Source organism: Protomyctophum bolini (assembly GCF_963924005.1).
Source record: "Protomyctophum bolini genome assembly, chromosome: 7".
NCBI classification, from domain to species: domain Eukaryota; kingdom Metazoa; phylum Chordata; class Actinopteri; order Myctophiformes; family Myctophidae; genus Protomyctophum; species Protomyctophum bolini.
In genome coordinates this window covers 5930692-5947567 of record NC_137868.1, presented here as the reverse complement: position 1 = coordinate 5947567, position 16876 = coordinate 5930692, and the positions used below count along the sequence as shown (strand labels likewise).

The 16876-nt window shown below is 44.9% G+C and overlaps 1 protein-coding gene across 1 annotated transcript in view; it reads right to left on the bottom strand.

Annotated features, from left to right (window-relative positions):
- Positions 1 to 545: 545 nt before the first annotated feature.
- The window catches only part of prpf3 (PRP3 pre-mRNA processing factor 3 homolog (yeast)), a 16647-nt gene continuing 316 nt past the window's right edge, over positions 546 to 16876 (bottom strand). Inside the window, 17 exon segments of the mRNA XM_080768764.1 lie at positions 546 to 784; positions 1126 to 1181; positions 1313 to 1390; positions 1918 to 2036; positions 2132 to 2245; positions 2854 to 2953; positions 3564 to 3713; positions 4938 to 5020; positions 5782 to 5948; positions 6906 to 7093; positions 8194 to 8312; positions 9056 to 9258; positions 9260 to 9298; positions 10415 to 10495; positions 11676 to 11846; positions 13977 to 14107; positions 15056 to 15207. Coding sequence (XP_080624890.1) covers positions 635 to 784; positions 1126 to 1181; positions 1313 to 1390; positions 1918 to 2036; positions 2132 to 2245; positions 2854 to 2953; positions 3564 to 3713; positions 4938 to 5020; positions 5782 to 5948; positions 6906 to 7093; positions 8194 to 8312; positions 9056 to 9258; positions 9260 to 9298; positions 10415 to 10495; positions 11676 to 11846; positions 13977 to 14107; positions 15056 to 15200 — 2094 coding nt within the window. The 5' untranslated portion in view covers positions 15201 to 15207 and the 3' untranslated portion in view covers positions 546 to 634.

Genomic DNA, 16876 nt, shown 5'->3' with positions numbered 1-16876 from the left:
TCGCCAAGAAAAAGAATCGGCCGTCGCAGGCCTAAAACAAAATGCGTTTGACTTTGTTTTGGACTATGCTGCAGACTAACTAACGCCTGATCTAATACCTTTGTATCGTGTGAGGAGAATAGCCGATCGCGTTGTGGGCTTGTAGATCTGCTATTTTCCGTCGGGTGCGACACCCCATATCTCGCTACCAACGATTAACAGGACGATGGTGGTGGTGGTGTTCAGAGGAAGGTGTTCAGTGCGCTGCAGCAGAGGGTGGTGTTTCTTTAGGGACGGTGTGCGGTCGGTCGGTTCGGGGGAGGGAGGGGTGTGTGGTTGGGGGTCATCAGGGGAGGGAGGGGTGTGTGGTTGGGGGTCATCAGTCGTCGGCTCCCTCCAGGACGCTGTGGCTCAGAGGGAGGGAGAGAGGGGTGTGTGGTTGGGGGTCCTCAGTCGTCGGCTCCCTCCAGGACGCTGTGGCTCGGAGGGAGGGAGGGAGGGGTGTGTGGTTGGGGGTCATCAGTCGTCGGCTCCCTCCAGGACGCTGTGGCTCAGAGGGAGGGAGAGAGGGGTGTGTGGTTGGGGGTCCTCAGTCGTCGGCTCCCTCCAGGACGCTGTGGCTCAGAGGGAGGGAGGGGTGTGTGGTTGGGGGTCCTCAGTCGTCGGCTCCCTCCAGGACGCTGTGGCTCAGAGCCAGGTCCCAGTACTGTTCCGTTGCGTGTTTCTTAAAATGTTCTCTGGCCATGTTCTCCGTGGGACACTGCTTGAACTTCATCTCCCCGTAGTTGCGCTCCTTGGCTGTTCCCTGAGAGGGAAAAACACAACACAAACACGCACACATACACTCCCCGTTAGGAAATGTGGACATATATCAGGGATGCTTGCCTACCATGGACAGCTCTCGAACCTTTGTAGATACGGCGCTTTGAAAATCCTGGTATAATGGAGGCTCAACGGAGCTGGATTTTAAAAATCGCACATGATCGCGCCCCTTTCTCAATTTAGTGAGTCCAAGGATGCCGGATATTTGGATCACTGGAACCGTTTCGGACATACTAGGTTTCCAAAAGACAGCGATGATGTGTGTGACTGTGTGTGTGTGTGTGTGTGTGTGTGTGTGTGTGTGTGTACACACACATCCCTTACCTCCCAGATCAACCAGCACTTGTTGTTTCTCTTGGTTTCATCGTAAGCGTCTGGATCTGAAACAAACACGTATAAGGCTTCTTAAACATTTACAAATAACTTTGCACTTATTAGATCAAAAAAAGACACAATCATGGGCAGCAACTAAAATACAAAAGCATGATAATAAATTATATTAAAGACTTACCATCTCTTTTTGAGATGTGTTCCGGCCATTTGATTCTATTTAACATCAACCGCTTAAACTTCTTCTGCGATTTGGGACCTTCAGACAAAAACAAAACACATTAAACTAATTAATGTATGCATTTATATGACTTACTAGTGGACACACACACACACACACACACACACACACACACACACACACACACACACACACACACTTTTTTGCATGTATAATTGTATTCAGGTGTCCTTGAAAAAGAGAGCATGCTCTCAAGGGATGCTCTCCCTGATTAAATAAAGGTCAATAAAATAAAATAGTGTAATCTACCAAAACAAGAAAACACACGCTTCTAAAATGTTGAACACAGACATAAAGTGGCCTTTAGATTCATGTGTTAATTATTATATTCACGTGTTCATCCATCCATAATAACTCACCTCCCTCCACCATCCATCCATAATAACTCACCTCCCTCCACCATCCATCCATAATAACTCACCTCCCTCCACCATCCATCCATAATAACTCACCTCCCTCCACCATCCATCCATAATAACTCACCTCCCTCCACCATCCATCCATAATAACTCACCTCCCTCCACCATCCATCCATAATAACTCACCTCCCTCCACCACCACGATGTTCACGTCTTTGTGTAGAACCACGGTTCCCGTCAGGTACAGCTGGTTGGCGTTGGCCTCCACCTTGAACTTCTTAGCTGGATTATGAAGGTTACGAATCCTGCAGACACACACACACACACACACACACAGGTGAGTGTGTGTTCACGCACATGAACACTTACACACACACAGATGGGACGTCAGTGAACAGACCTGTAGACGGAGATGTGAACGCCGTGAGTCAGGTCCTCCTTTAGCTTCTTCACCTTCTTCTCCTTGCGCTGTTCCGAGGTCAGTTTACGCGCTGCGTTGGCGTCCTCGTGAGCCCTGGCAGGACCACCAACACAACACAACAACATTATGCATGGTCATGGAAGACAACTATTAAAACACAATTTTTACATACGACGCCTCAGGCCGTCATAAGGATTCGAAACGATTGTAGCCTTGAACGTGTCTGTACGTCATAGCGCATCCTCAATGATACGGGGCGAGATAAGAATATTCAGAATTTTTCCTATTTTCTTTTTGTCATTTCGCTTTTCGCTTGCCGTATGCCAACGCTCTGTGCAATTATTAGCTTGTCATTGACTCCCATGTTAGCGCGGCGGAAAGAATGACTCGTATCTCCTGATCCAGGGCGCTCTCCGTGGTGATGAATGGATCGATATGCTGGCGCTTCATTTCTGCTCCTCATATAATATATGAAATATGAACGCTTTTTGGATCATATATCGTATGAATTAAAATGATCGGGATGTTAGGTCAACTCTGTAAAGTCAACTTTTTTAGGAAAGTGTTTCCGGTTCATGGCTTTCAGAGTAAAAGCGATCAGACAACTCCGGCACCCCAGAGCTCCCATTTTGATGCACTTCCGGCACTAAAAGTGTTAAAACATCCTCTGGTGTGATCATATGGTTGAATTAGGTACTGACTTCTGTCTCTTGGCCATCTGCGCTCTGACGTGAGCCTCCACCTTGGTGGGGTCTTGCACCGCCTCCGTTCCCAGGACCCTCATCAGGTTGGAGATACGCACTGACCACGACACGGGAGAAAACGTCAACAAAACACACATTTAGAAACATTTATCTTCTTTTCTGGTGTCATCGAAACACGAAGAAATTCTCTCTCATATATACATATATATATATATACCGTATATATATTATAAACACAAAATCTGATTAACCACTTAACCCTGTATAATACTTTGTTGTATAACGGTGGAATGCAAAAAAAATAAGAAAACGATGTACAAGCTCGTAACAAATCACATTTTCTGACTATTTTCACAATATTTATTTTATTTATTTTTAAAAAGTATGAAGAAATCATAAAATTGAATTATTTGGAGTCATATCAAGTCAACCCAGCCCTAGTGTGTGTAAGAGATTTTACTTTACTACATTTATTATTTAGACGGAACAATGAATGCATATTAATGGACATTACATGGATGCAATGTAAATACACTGGATTTAGCAACAATGCTAAAGTGTGAGGATATTTTGAGTCACATGTGGACTGTATGTACGTGTGTGTGTGTGTGTGTGTGTGTGTGTGTGTGTGTGTGTGTGTGTGTGTGTGTGTGCGCGTGCGTGCGTGCGTGCGTGCGTGCGTGCGTGCGTATTGTGCGTGTGTGTACCTTTGGGTTCAGGAGGAGGCATCAGCCCCAGTCTGACCTTCTCCTGTAGTTCTTTCTGTGCTTCTCTCCTGGTTTGTCTCCTGAGTTTCTTCTGCTCTTTCTTGGTCAGGTAGACCCCCAGAGAGGTAGACCCCGGGACGTCTGTGTCCACTGCACACACACAACACAACAACAACCCATCAATCCAGTGGATTTAAACCATTGAGGCCTGACGTCGAAATTTAACCCATTCTGACCTGAGATCAGATTCATACGAGGTTTCCACTGGACACACACTGGTCTGATTAACCCATTCTGACCTGAGATCAGATTCTAAAAATGTCAGTCGTTCTTCGAATTTTTCAAAAATAGCAGACCTACAAGCTCGTATCGCGCCACTCGGTGGCGCGATATGAGCTTGTAGATCTGTTATTTTTCAATAGCTAAAGCATAACATGATGCTAACACCAAAATGGGTGCCCGGTCAGAATGGGTTAAGAAACGTCTTCTAAATCCTGAGTTTTCTGAAATACCTACGTTTCTTCACCAGTGGTGCTTAATATTTCACGTCAAAGTAATCTCACAAACACCCAATTTTGTCAATAACTCACCTCCTCTTTAAGAAGGCAGATGGGATGTTTTAGGATGTCCCAAGGAACATCTGTATCAAATTCCATGCTTTATCCGTATGATAATATCCCCTACTAAAACCACTGCTCTGATTGGATCTGTTTACAATTCAATGCTCGGTGTGTGTCTAGTAGGACACCTACTGGTTGCTGACGGTAATGAAGTTATTTGAAGTAATGGCACACAAAACTGAATTAAAATTAGGCTATGCATTGCATATGCTGCGTTAGGCTATGCATATGCTGTTTTTTTTGTCAGTGTTGATTTCGTCAAAACTAAGACGAAAAATGTTCGTCGACTACCTTTTTTCACAGACGAAAACTAAACGGAAACTGAATGAAAACTAAGCCCTGATGACTAAAACTATTTCGTCAACAAATAAAAACTAGACTAAAATGTTAGGAAGGGACTAGTGGACAAGAGATCCAGTATAAGTCATTTTACAATTGGTTGCATGCTGAAAATAGATCTACGAGCTCACAACGCGTCGCTCTGCCACGCGTTGTGAGCTTGTAGATCGGCTATTTTCAGCAAGTGTAAAATCAGTCATTAAGACGGCATCGAGGCCCGCCAAAACACATTTTAGTCGACTAAATCAACTGTAGATTTAGTCGACAAACATCTTATATTTAGTCGACTAAAATTAGACTAAACACTAAAACATTCCAGGTGACTAAAATGTGACTGAAACTAAAATAGAAATTTGCTGCCAAAAACAACATTGGTGTGTGTGTGTGTGTGTGTGTGTGTGTGTGCGTGCATTACCTGGGGCGCTCATCTGAGCAGGGTGTTCCACCAGGTTCGTGACTCCATGGAACTCCAGCACAGCAAAGATGGTCTCTGTGTTTCTGTTCAAGAGACGTAATCACATCACTACAGAACAAAAGCATTTATACTTTAAACTTTACAAATTAAGACATAAATACAAATAAAAACACAAAATATCCTTTGATATTTAGCACTTTAAAGAAAGGTAATATGGGTCAAACTATAATTGGTAAACAGTACGTTAGTCTGGGTGCAGGCTTTAGTTCCGACATACTATTGATCCGAAACCTCAATCCTAATCTAACCCTAACCGCAAGCACGGGAGCAGCGCATGTCGGACCATCGCTTTTTCGCATCGCATCGCATGTCCCCCCGTTTCGGATCTTCGGTGTGTCGGAAAAGCGTGCGCACCCCCGTTAGTCTAGGACTCTCAACTCTCTTTTTTCTTCTTTTTTTTTTTTTAGAGTCGGTCATTTATTTTAGGTCCCATCAGTCCTTCAGGTTGTGGAACGCTGGAACCTCAATAAATGCAAACTGAGGGATAGTGTTTACTTTGCACCCTGCCGGCTCACGCTACGCTGCCCTAGGGAGAGACACTGCCCTAGGGAGAGACTCTGCCCTAGGGAGAGACGCTGCCCTAGGGAGACTCTGCCCTAGGGAGAAGGACTTGAAATGGGTGGCGGCGACCGATTGAGAACTTTAATCCGTGAGATGGTCTTACATGTCTATGTTGGAGGGCACGATGTACGAGATGGTCTTACATGTCTATGTTGGAGGGCACGATGTACGAGATGGTCTTACATGTCTATGTTGGAGGGCACGATGTACGAGATGGTCTTACATGTCTATGTTGGAGGGCACGATGTACGAGTCCCACCACTCCAAGTGGGGGACCTCCCCGTCTCCCAGCTCCTTCCGGGGGGCGATCAGAGCCAGCTTGGTGGAGGCCTGGATGCCCGTCTTTTTGGCAGCCTGGGCGATCTCCATCTGGAGCTTCTCCAGCTGGGCCTGAGAACACAAAGGTGGATTTAGGGTTGTGGAATCCGGAGTCCAACATTGAGGAACACCGAATCGGTTCTGTCACATTTGGAACAGTTTCCGGAACTGGATTTATCACACCGTCAGAGCCGGTGTGTGGACTTACAATTATCAGAAACCAGCGTTAAGTGAATGCTGGACCCTGAAGCCAACGCTGCAGAAGTCTCTAGACGGGTGCAACACCAGAATACTGCATGCAGTACTTAGCATCAGCGAGAGTGTACATGTTTAGTTTACCAACAAGATTCGGTATGAGGGAATACCGAAAGCGAGGCGGAAAATAGCAGCCAGGAGAACGAGACTTGCAGGACACTGCCAAAGACATCAACAACTGCCAGCCAGCATATTGGTGCTGTGGGAACCAACACACGAGGACGTCCCACACCAACATACGTGGATGTACTCCAGAATAGTGGTGCATGATATAATCGGTTAGCATATCGAAGTCGGCCATAAAAATTCCATATCGGTAACGAATCGGTCTCAAAATATTACAGATTTTCACAGATATTGATGACGCAATAACAATGTGACAATCAATGGCTCTGTCGCTTTTGTATTGTGTATTTCTAATGTTTGAAGGCAGCATAATCTGTATATAATATCGGCAGATATCATATGACCCTGCAAATAATCGGAGACCGGTCACAATTTCATAATCGTGCACCGCTACTCAAGAAGAACGACGCAGGAGCGCAAAAACGTACAAAACGAGCTGGCCAGATGTATGGAGGAGAACCGGGATGACAATGGAGGGGTCGTCGGAGGACGTCCTCGAGAGAGAGAGAGTGTCCCAAGAGGGCAAATGTTTTTTGCAAATCTGCACTGATCTCATTAAATGACCCCTATGAAATTCTCAGGACTGAAATCCGTCCCCAGGACTGAGAACTTTAAGCCCTGCAGACATGTATCCTACGTAGCACCAACCTTGGTTCTGATCCTCTGGGCGATCTTCTCGAAGCGGCCCTGCTCGTGGAACTTGAAGGCCTTGCGCGGCCGCTGGGCCGGCGTGATGAACACCCGCTGGTCAAAGTAGGACGTGGACTCCAGGTCCTCGCCCGGCTTCTCCTTCAGCTGCTGGCGGAACTGCTCCCTCTTCACCGCACGGATGTTGGCTACACACACACACACACACACACACACACAGAAACACACACACACACACACACACACACACACACATATAAACATCAGTGGTCCTTGAGGGGGTTCCTGGTGGTCCTCAGCTAATGGTCCCTTATAGATCTTTAACCCTTGAGTGTAAAATGAAACCAAATCCATTTGGTTTCATTTTACACTCTCAAGAGTTAAATTATTGTCAAACATCTGCATTAGTTCATTTACAAGAAGTCTACACATTTTGATTGACATCCAACGATAACTAGACCCTTAGTTTTGGGTCTGCGAGGCTAAATCTCAGGAAATGGTGGTCCGAGGCTCAAACACCAAATACACAATGGACCTTGATGAAAAACCACTGATATGTACATAAGATTAATTTAGTTTTGTTTTCATGTTGGGACAATACAGCCTTGAACGTGACTGTATGTGGACCGGAGCAGTGTTGTCTCTTGAATAGTTTTCATTTCGTTTTAGTCACATTTTAGTCACCTGGAATGTTTTAGTGTTAGTCTAGTTTTAGACGACTAAATATACGATTTTAGTTGACTAAATCTACAGTTGATTTAGTCGAACAAAATCTATTTCGTCATGCCTTGATGCCGTCGTAATGGCTGTTTTTTTTCCGATCTACACGCTCACAACGCGTTGCAGATCGGCTATTTTCAGCATGCAACTAATTGTAAAATGACTAACGCCAGGGCTCCACTGGGCGCGTCTGCGTCGCGTCAGCGTCACCTTCACAGAATGTTCCCTTTTTAATCAATGAAGGGTGGCTCCACTGCCCGCGTTGCGCGTGCGTGCCGCGTCACCATTGAAATTGAACCGGTTCGTTTTTTGACGCACGCGACGGAGACGCAACGCGCCCAGTGGAGCCCTGGCGTTATACTGGAGCTCTAGTCCACTAGTCCCTTCCTAACATTTTAGTCTAGTTTTTATTTGTTGACGAAATTGTCAATATATTTTTAGTTTTAGTCATCATAGATTCGTTTTCATTTTGTTTCCATTTAGTTTTCGTCATTGAAAAAAAGGTAGTAGACAAAACATTTTTCGTCTTAGTTTTAGTCGACGAAATAAACACTGGATGGTATGGTACCTTTCAGCGTGGGCATGCGATGCGTGAGCTCCACCTCGTTGCCACTGGCGTCGACCGTGCGTCCCAACTCGTCCAGGATGAGAGGAGCAGGTTTATTTATCTCCTTTATCTCCACTTTACTGCACACACACACACACACACACACACACACACACAGAGGGATAAGTCCTTTTAGCAATACAGCATGGAATTGTGGAGAAAATCGTATACATTACCAACGATAACAAAATATCCAAGGTTTTGGGTCTGAGAAACTAAATTTAATTTAATGGTGTTTTCCGTGGCTCAAATGCTGAATTAATAATGGACCTCAAAATGAGAAGGATTGAAAACAAGATTTGTTTTTGGCAGTGATAGTTTCAAGTGGAGATAGACAGGAAAGAGGGAGAGAGAGAGAGAGAGAGAAGGGGAGAGAGAGAGAGAGAAGGGGAGAGACATGCAGCAAAGGTCGTCATGAATGGGACTCAAAAACACGTCACGCTGTCAGGCTAGAGCCTAAGGGCGCGTTCGGAAATGCGCCCTGAACGCACTGGTGTGCTCTATTGTCGTTTGTTTATTCAGTGCACTCAGTGCGTTGTCGTTCGAAAATCCAGTGCGCTGCGCACCGGGTGTGCCGAGTGCCCGCACTGAGCGACCCTACCCTGAAGCTGGGGTTGTCCGGTGTGATTGATGTGAATGCGTCACAGCTGTGGTCGTTCGTAAATAAGGCACACTGTGACGTCACCGCCTACCACACTCAACAAACTGACCACATTCCCGGTGCGCATTTCCGAACGCGCCCTATATGTCGCATGCGCCTAGACCACTAGGCCAGCGGGCGCCCCGAAAACCACCACTGTAGTTAGTACTAGGGTGTACTCACGGCGGGGCGATGCCCATGGCGTGCAGGTTGGCGAGCGCCACCAGGTTGTGCGGCCCGGTGTGGCCCAGCGCTCCCAGGATGCCGGGCTTCATGGCCAGCTGGGACTGGATGCGCGCCTGCAGCTCCGCCGCCTTGCGCGCCTTCTCGATGGCGTCGTTCATGAAGGTGGCGGCCTGCGACGGCGCGATGGACAGGCCGCCGCCACCGCCGCCTCCGGGCGGGCCCGAGGGGAGGGGGAGGAGCCTGGAGATGGGCGCTTCCATCATGGGATGCGGCGTGGGCAGGGGCAACCGCTGGGGAGAGAGAGAGCCAATGAATAGATGATCAGAATCACCTTAAATACGTTAGTCCATTAACCCATTTAGACCCGACAAGTTTTCTGAAACTTTATATCAGTGGTTCTCAATATTTCATGTCAAGGACCCCCAGAATTAAATGTATTTTGCCACCAACCCCCATCTGAAAATGTTGTTCCAGGGACCCCCGAGAAGCAAAGATTTGATTTAAAAACGTTCGCTCTGAAAGAATATATTCAAAGATTTGCATTACATGTTCATGATTTTTCTTGGGCTGGTGATTTCAACGAACAGTTTGCAAAACGACGGCTCCAAAGCGACAGATGCTTTATTCCACCCAACAAAAGCTAAGCTTGTTTTTTTTGTCTTATAAAAACCTGTGTTGTTCATTCCAGTTGAAGAAATCAGATTGAGGCCTTTGCTTTTATGAAATATCACCATCATTAAGTTTGTCTTTTTTTGGAAGATGCATTATATTATTATATTCTATATAGCTAGTTTGACCAATTCAAACACTCTCTAAACTAAACGGGGAAGCAGCTTTTTGCTTCTACGGGCCGATGGCATGGAACAAACTCCCACTGTACCTTCGACAGGCTGCCTCTGTAGACATTTTTAAAGCACAGCTCAAGACCAACTTCTACACCCTTGCTTTTAATTGGTCTTTTATTTTTTGTTATTCATGTCCTCACTGTATTGTATTACTGCTTGTTTTTTAATGTTTATGCCTTGATTTTCTTTTTTTCTCCATTGCTCTGTAAAGCACTTTGAGCTGCATTTCATGTCATGAAAGGTGCTATACAAATAAAGTTGTATTATTATTATTATTATTATTAAACTAACCTATTGCTAGTTTGAACACTTACATTACTTTTTCTACTTAAACCAACTAAACTAATAACCCAAAATATACAAGCTCACAACAGGTCTGCCCTGTGAGCTTGTAGATGGGCTATGTTGGTGAATGGTGACACGGTGGACAACACTATTCCCCGTTATCCAAACGGCTGGATCCGTGGTGACGACAGAACACTTTGGGATCCATGATGAGAGCAGAGCATACCGGAGGAGCAGGAGACTGGAAGCTGAGCTGTTTCTTCCTCTCCTCGATCTGTTTGGTTGCAGCTTCCATCATCTGTTTGATCTGAACACACAGAATAGAACAACGTCAGAGCCTTCCATCATCTGTTTGATCTGAACACACGGAATAGAACAACGTCAGAGCCTTCCATCATCTGTTTGATCTGAACACACAGAATAGAACAACGTCAGAGCCTTCCATCATCTGTTTGATCTGAACACACAGAATAGAACCACGTCAAGAAGAGACACCACAACTATTACAGAATTCACCCTTTGTCAAGTCCCTGCCTGTGGTTGCGCCCCTCTTCGCACACATTGGTTGCCGTTTCGTGGGTTGGGCAAAATTCCCCTCTCTCCATCCACTACCATTGAAATAATGTGTTTTTCAGTTGCTTCGTATTGATATTCTGTGCGTTCCGTTGTTATTTTAAACTTGGTGTCAGTAAAAAGGAACATCACAGCTGCAGCATGGTGACTGGGCATATCATGTTTGTTTTAATTTTTTCCCAAGAATGATGTTTTAGCAAATTCAACATAAACAAGGCGGAACCAGGGTGGAACAAGGCAGAAAGAGCCTGCTGGTTAGTCAGTCAGAGACCAATCAGAAGGCTGACAAAGGGTGAATTTATTGTCTGGCACCACTAATAATAATAATAGCAACATGTTTTTCGGAAAACAGTGAAGATTCAAAAGGCATAGATTTGTTGAATCGTCCTCATCGGTCTTAAAGGAGAATTCCACACTAAAAGGCTTTCTTACCTTTCTTTGTAGTTGTTACGTCCCCAACAAAGAGGTCCAGGTGTTATTTTGTGCAAAAGCTCCTTATTGGCTATTTCCCCTACCATAAGCACTAAATGAATTGCATTGAATTGAATGGGGCTATGGGGTGTTGTGCTAATTCGCTTATTTCCATCGCTCAAAATGATAATTTCTTTGTATATATCCTCTCTTCATAATGTAAATAATATCCCAAGCGGCACACTTTACTACTTATTTTGATGGAAATAAGCGAACTAGCATAACACCCCATAGCCCCATTCAATTCCCATTCAATGCAATGCAATGCATTGAGGGCTTATGGTAGGGAAAATAGCCAATAAGGAGTTTTTGCACAAAAAAAACACCTGGACCTCTTTGGTGGGGACGTAACAACTACCGGTACAAAGAAAAGTAAGAAAGATAAGAAAGCATTCTAGCATGGACTTCTCCTTTAAATGGGTTACGTTCGTGCGTGCGTTTACCTGCATCTTGGTGAGCATCCCGGGGCTCTCTGCGGGGGGTCCGGGGATGACCTCCGGCTCCTCCACCTCCTCGAAGCGAGGCACGCGTTTCCTCTTGGTCACCGGAGGGTCAGCGGCCTCCGCAGGGACCTCCTTCACCGAGCCATGGTCCGCTTCGTCTCCAAACACATCCTAAACACACAAGAACCATTCAGTACCTCCTTCACCGAGCCATGGTCCGCTTCGTCTCCAAACACATCCTAAACACACAAGAACCATTCAGTACCTCCTTCACCGAGCCATGGTCCGCTTCGTCTCCAAACACATCCTAAACACACAAGAACCATTCAGTACCTCCTTCACCGAGCCCAGGTCCGCTTCATCTCCAAACACATCCTAAACACACAAGAACCATTCAGTACCTCCTTCACCGAGCCCAGGTCCGCTTCGTCTCCAAACACATCCTAAACACACAAGAACCATTCAGTACCTCCTTCACCGAGCCCAGGTCCGCTTCGTCTCCAAACACATCCTCAAAACACACACGGAAAATTCAGTACCTCATTCACCGAGCCCAGGTCCGCTTCATCTCCAAACACATCCTAAACACACAAGAACCATTCAGTACCTCCTTCACCGAGCCCAGGTCCGCTTCGTCTCCAAACACATCCTCAAAACACACACAACAAACATTCAGTACCTCCTTCACCGAGCCCAGGTCCGCTTCGTCTCCAAACACATCCTCAACACACACACAACAAACATTCAGTACCTCCTTCACCGAGACCAGGTCCGCTTCATCTCCAAACACATCCTCAACAAACATTCAGTACCTCCTTGACCGAGCCCAGGTCCGCTTCATCTCCAAACACATCCTCAACACACACAAACATTCCTCAAACTGACATACAGTACTACTGGTTGCTTGTAATGTAACAGATTTCTTATGGCGTATTTCAGATAACTGGTAACAGATCTAGTGTGGTTTGAGTGGATGGGAGAGCCCCTATGCGTATGTACTCTAGCCCAGTGTTTCCCAACCTTTTTTGTCCCAGGGAACACTTTTCATAGCCCTAAAATCTCGGGGAACACCTAGGGTGGGGGGTGTATATATATATACATATATATCAATAAATATATATATATATTAAATATATATATATTAAATATATAGTAAAACGTAAAAGTAAATATACTTTTAAAAACACACATGACAGCACTCATCAAATAACTTCAAAGAGAAAGAAAAGGACAGAGACAGAGCCTCAGTTTCAAAAAAATTGCTCATATGAAATGTGAAATGCCACCTAATCCTTTTCCTTTCTTTATTATGAGCCAACTTGTGAATGCTGCATGCTTTTATTGTGAAGGGTCTCAGTTCTCACAGCCTGCTTATTTCCACGTGCTGAAAATAGCTGATCGACAAGCTCACAACGCGTTGCGTCCGCAACGCGCTGTGAGCTTGTAGATCAGCCATTTTCAGCATGCAAGCATAACACGTGTACGACGAAGAATAAATCAGGCATCGCTGCGCTTCTGTGAAGGGAGGGAGATATATTTTGTTGGCCGAACGAGGCGATCATGTTTGGACATCTATGGAAAGCTATTTTCGACAGCTATTTTTCGTGGCACATTATGTTTAATCACAACAACGTCACGTTTACTTTACCTCCTCAGTGTTTGGGTCGGGACATGTATGTGTCTGCCGTCTACGTGCATATGCACTCTGCGCGCTCCAGTCTTTCTGGAGGGAGCGAAATGTAGCGTCTTCTGCATGCATCTAAGCATTAACATTTCAATGGCCGAGGGTCGTTAGAGTCTATTGTTCCGTGTTGTAGTTATCGCATGTCTAATGGTTAGACGTGTGACAACAACGACGCAACAATAGGAAGCCTGCAGCTCAATAGCTTTTGCTTTCGGGGGAGGGATAGTGTTAATTTAGTTAAAATCAGGCGGAACACTTGGAGACATCAAGAGGAGCACCATAGCTCCGCGTAGCACAGGTTGGGAAACACTGCTCTAGCCAACTCCTATGTATACACGGTATGTCCAATTGTCCATGTTGATGTAATTAAATTGAGCGTTATGTTCAATGACATGTTCTATTTATTCTTATGGTTTGGGTGCTGTGCTTGAGGACCGCCTCGAAAACAGGATCTCAAGGGGCTTTATCCTCTAACTGAAATGTCTAAATCAAATAAATGAGTGCATACTGTTAATACTGTGATTGTCGTTCAAGTGGCATCCAACCCGTTAACCAGCTGATTGGCGTTTACATACAGGGCCTCATCCACTCGGGTTACCGTGGCGATTGGTGTTTACCTTCAACTCCCTCTTGCGGTTCTTGTCTCCGGCTCCTCGGTTTCCGCGGGCTCCACGGCTCTCCTCCAGGGCCTCGAACAGTCGCTCAACAAATCCTCCTGCCGAGTCGTCCAGGAACGGACGGAGCTGGTCTGGGGTGCATCAGAAGGAGATAAACAACAGAGTGACTTTGTCTATTCCTGATCCATGGGAGCGTGAGTGGATCGAGCCACATTTTCATTCCAGCCAAAACATCAGCTGATCTTACTATGTAGTTTCCTTCTCTTTGGTTGGAGATGGTCGTCGATTGACTCGATTAGATCAGTCACGGGTTTGGTTGCAGTGAAAACATGAATCCACTCCACGGATCAGGACTGCTGGTTGTTCTGAACACATTGGATTATTTATACTATTTATCCTGATCTAGTGTCAAATGGCATCCTACTGTCTGTCTCTCCCACACTGTCTCCCTCTCAGCTTCCTTACCGTCTGTCTCTCCTACAATGTCTCCCTCTCAGCTGTCCTACTGTCTGTCTCACCCCCACTGTCTCCCTCTCAGCTTCCTTACCGTCTGTCTCTCCTACAATGTCTCCCTCTCAGCTGTCCTACTGTCTGTCTCTCCTACACTGTCTCCCTCTCAGCTGTCCTACTGTTTATATATTTCAGTTATTTGTCATATTTTTATCTGCACTCTTATACTGCATGTTTGTTTAATGTTGCACATGCACTAATGTACACATGCACATGCTAATCCTCTTGGGACCCTATACAATAATTTAGTCACAGGTAGGCCTGTGACAATTATTACACAATCGCCTAATATCAATTATTTTTGCACAATAGTCAATCGTTCCATGTTGAAAAATGTCTATACATTTTTAAAACATTTTTTTTAAATTGCGTTAATAGTAGTTGATCTACAAGCTTTACAACATGTGACGTGATCGTGACGATCACAAAGTGACGTGTTGTAAGCTTGTAGATCTGCTATTTCTGCAGAAATAGAAAGTAATCATCAACTTGAATTTGTCATCGTGACAGCCCTGGGCACAGGTTGAGAAGCTCTGACCTGGTGAACTAGATGAAGCAGAGACACTGACCTGTGGTTTTCCTCTTGTCCAGACCTTTGCCAACGCAGTGCAAAGCTGCAGTGACCACGGTGGGCTCAGAGAAGCCCAGAACCTTCTTCACCGTGCGCTCCACCCACGGCCTCAACTCCTCCACCTCTCGCTTCGGCAGGGACATCCTGATCCTGAACGCAAAGGGAACCGTTTAGAATCTGATCCTGAACGCAAAGGGAACCGTTTAGAATCTGATCCTGAACGCAAAGGGAACCGTTTAGAATCTGATCGGATCCTGAACGATATTACGACGTTATAATCCGATACTGAATGAAAAGATGTCTTAGCTGTCAGGCAGAAACCTCTTATCTCCATATACAATTACAAACAGAGTCTCTTGGTAAATTAAAGTCTTACTTTAACCCATTCTGACCTGAGATCAGATTCATACGAGGTTTCCACTGGACACACACTGGTCTGATTAACCCCATTCTGACCTGAGATCAGATTCTAAAAATGTCAGTCGTTCTTTGATTTTTCAAAAATAGCAGACCTACAAGCTCGTAGCGCGCCACTCGGTGGCGCGCTATGGCGCCACTCGGTGGCGCGCTATGAGCTTGTAGATCTGCTATTTTTTAATAGCTAAAGCATAACATGATGCTAACACCAAAATGGGTTCCCGTTCAGAATGGGTTAATTCTTTACTTTAATATCGCAAAAGATTATGACTAGAACAATGGCTAGAGTAAATAAGTGTTATTACAATGGTAACCAAACCGGTACATCAGTGGAGACGGACCACCTCAGGAACCAAAGGGTTGTGTGGACTCGGAGTGGACATAACGTGATGCCGGTGCACCAAGGAGACATGTAGAATATCTATATAAGTAGTGATGCACAGAATATTCATCCGCAGAAAATATTCCTGAATAGGCCAAAAATATATCACAGAATAGTGTATGCAATGAATGCATTCAAAAGTGCTATTCATATATTCTCATTATATATTCTGCAAACATCACAATATTCTACAATTGGCGACACTAGCCTGTATCCATTACCTGCACCAATCGCAACACACACTAATGGGTGGGCACCTCAATGTAAAATTGGCTATTTTGTCCAAAATGTATATATATATATATATATATATATATATATATATATATATGTAATGATTAGATACATGCTTGTACATTTGACAAGGCATAGTATTTCTGCAATTTCTACAAAACCTGTATTTGCAACAATTTGGGGCATAAATAAACCATTTAAACAATGGGTTGCAGGGTCAATTTATGTCTCATAATGATGTAACGTGCAATGCATGGTCACATCATTGCACATCATGTAACTAAATAGCACATTTTACAACATGTACATTGCCCACTGCTGTATGCCAACACGCCTGTCAGATGTGTGGGGTCCATTAGTATCCATGTCGTCACATAGTATCCAGTTTAGCCTACAGAAAATACTGTTCGGGTGAATCTCGTGGAAAAGTGGAGATGTTTGAACTAAATTGATCTAAACCGATATTTCAAAGGATGAGCCCTTGTTCGCAGCAATGGGTTAGTTAGCCTAAACACCAGTGGGTCTCAAAGTGGGGTACCAAATGGACCCTTACAGGTTTGTAACCGAGAGTGTACCAAATTGACATTAAGGTTCCATTTTGTACACCCTCAGAGTTATTGGGGGGGAAATCGTCATAGTGTTCAATTGCTGTGTTTACATTACATGTATGGAATACCACAGACATTCCAGGGCTATGTCAAACACAAGGAAAGCCAAGTTCATACGGAGGCCATTCAGGTGACAACAAACCACGACAAAACAACAGCAAACAGACACCAACTACAC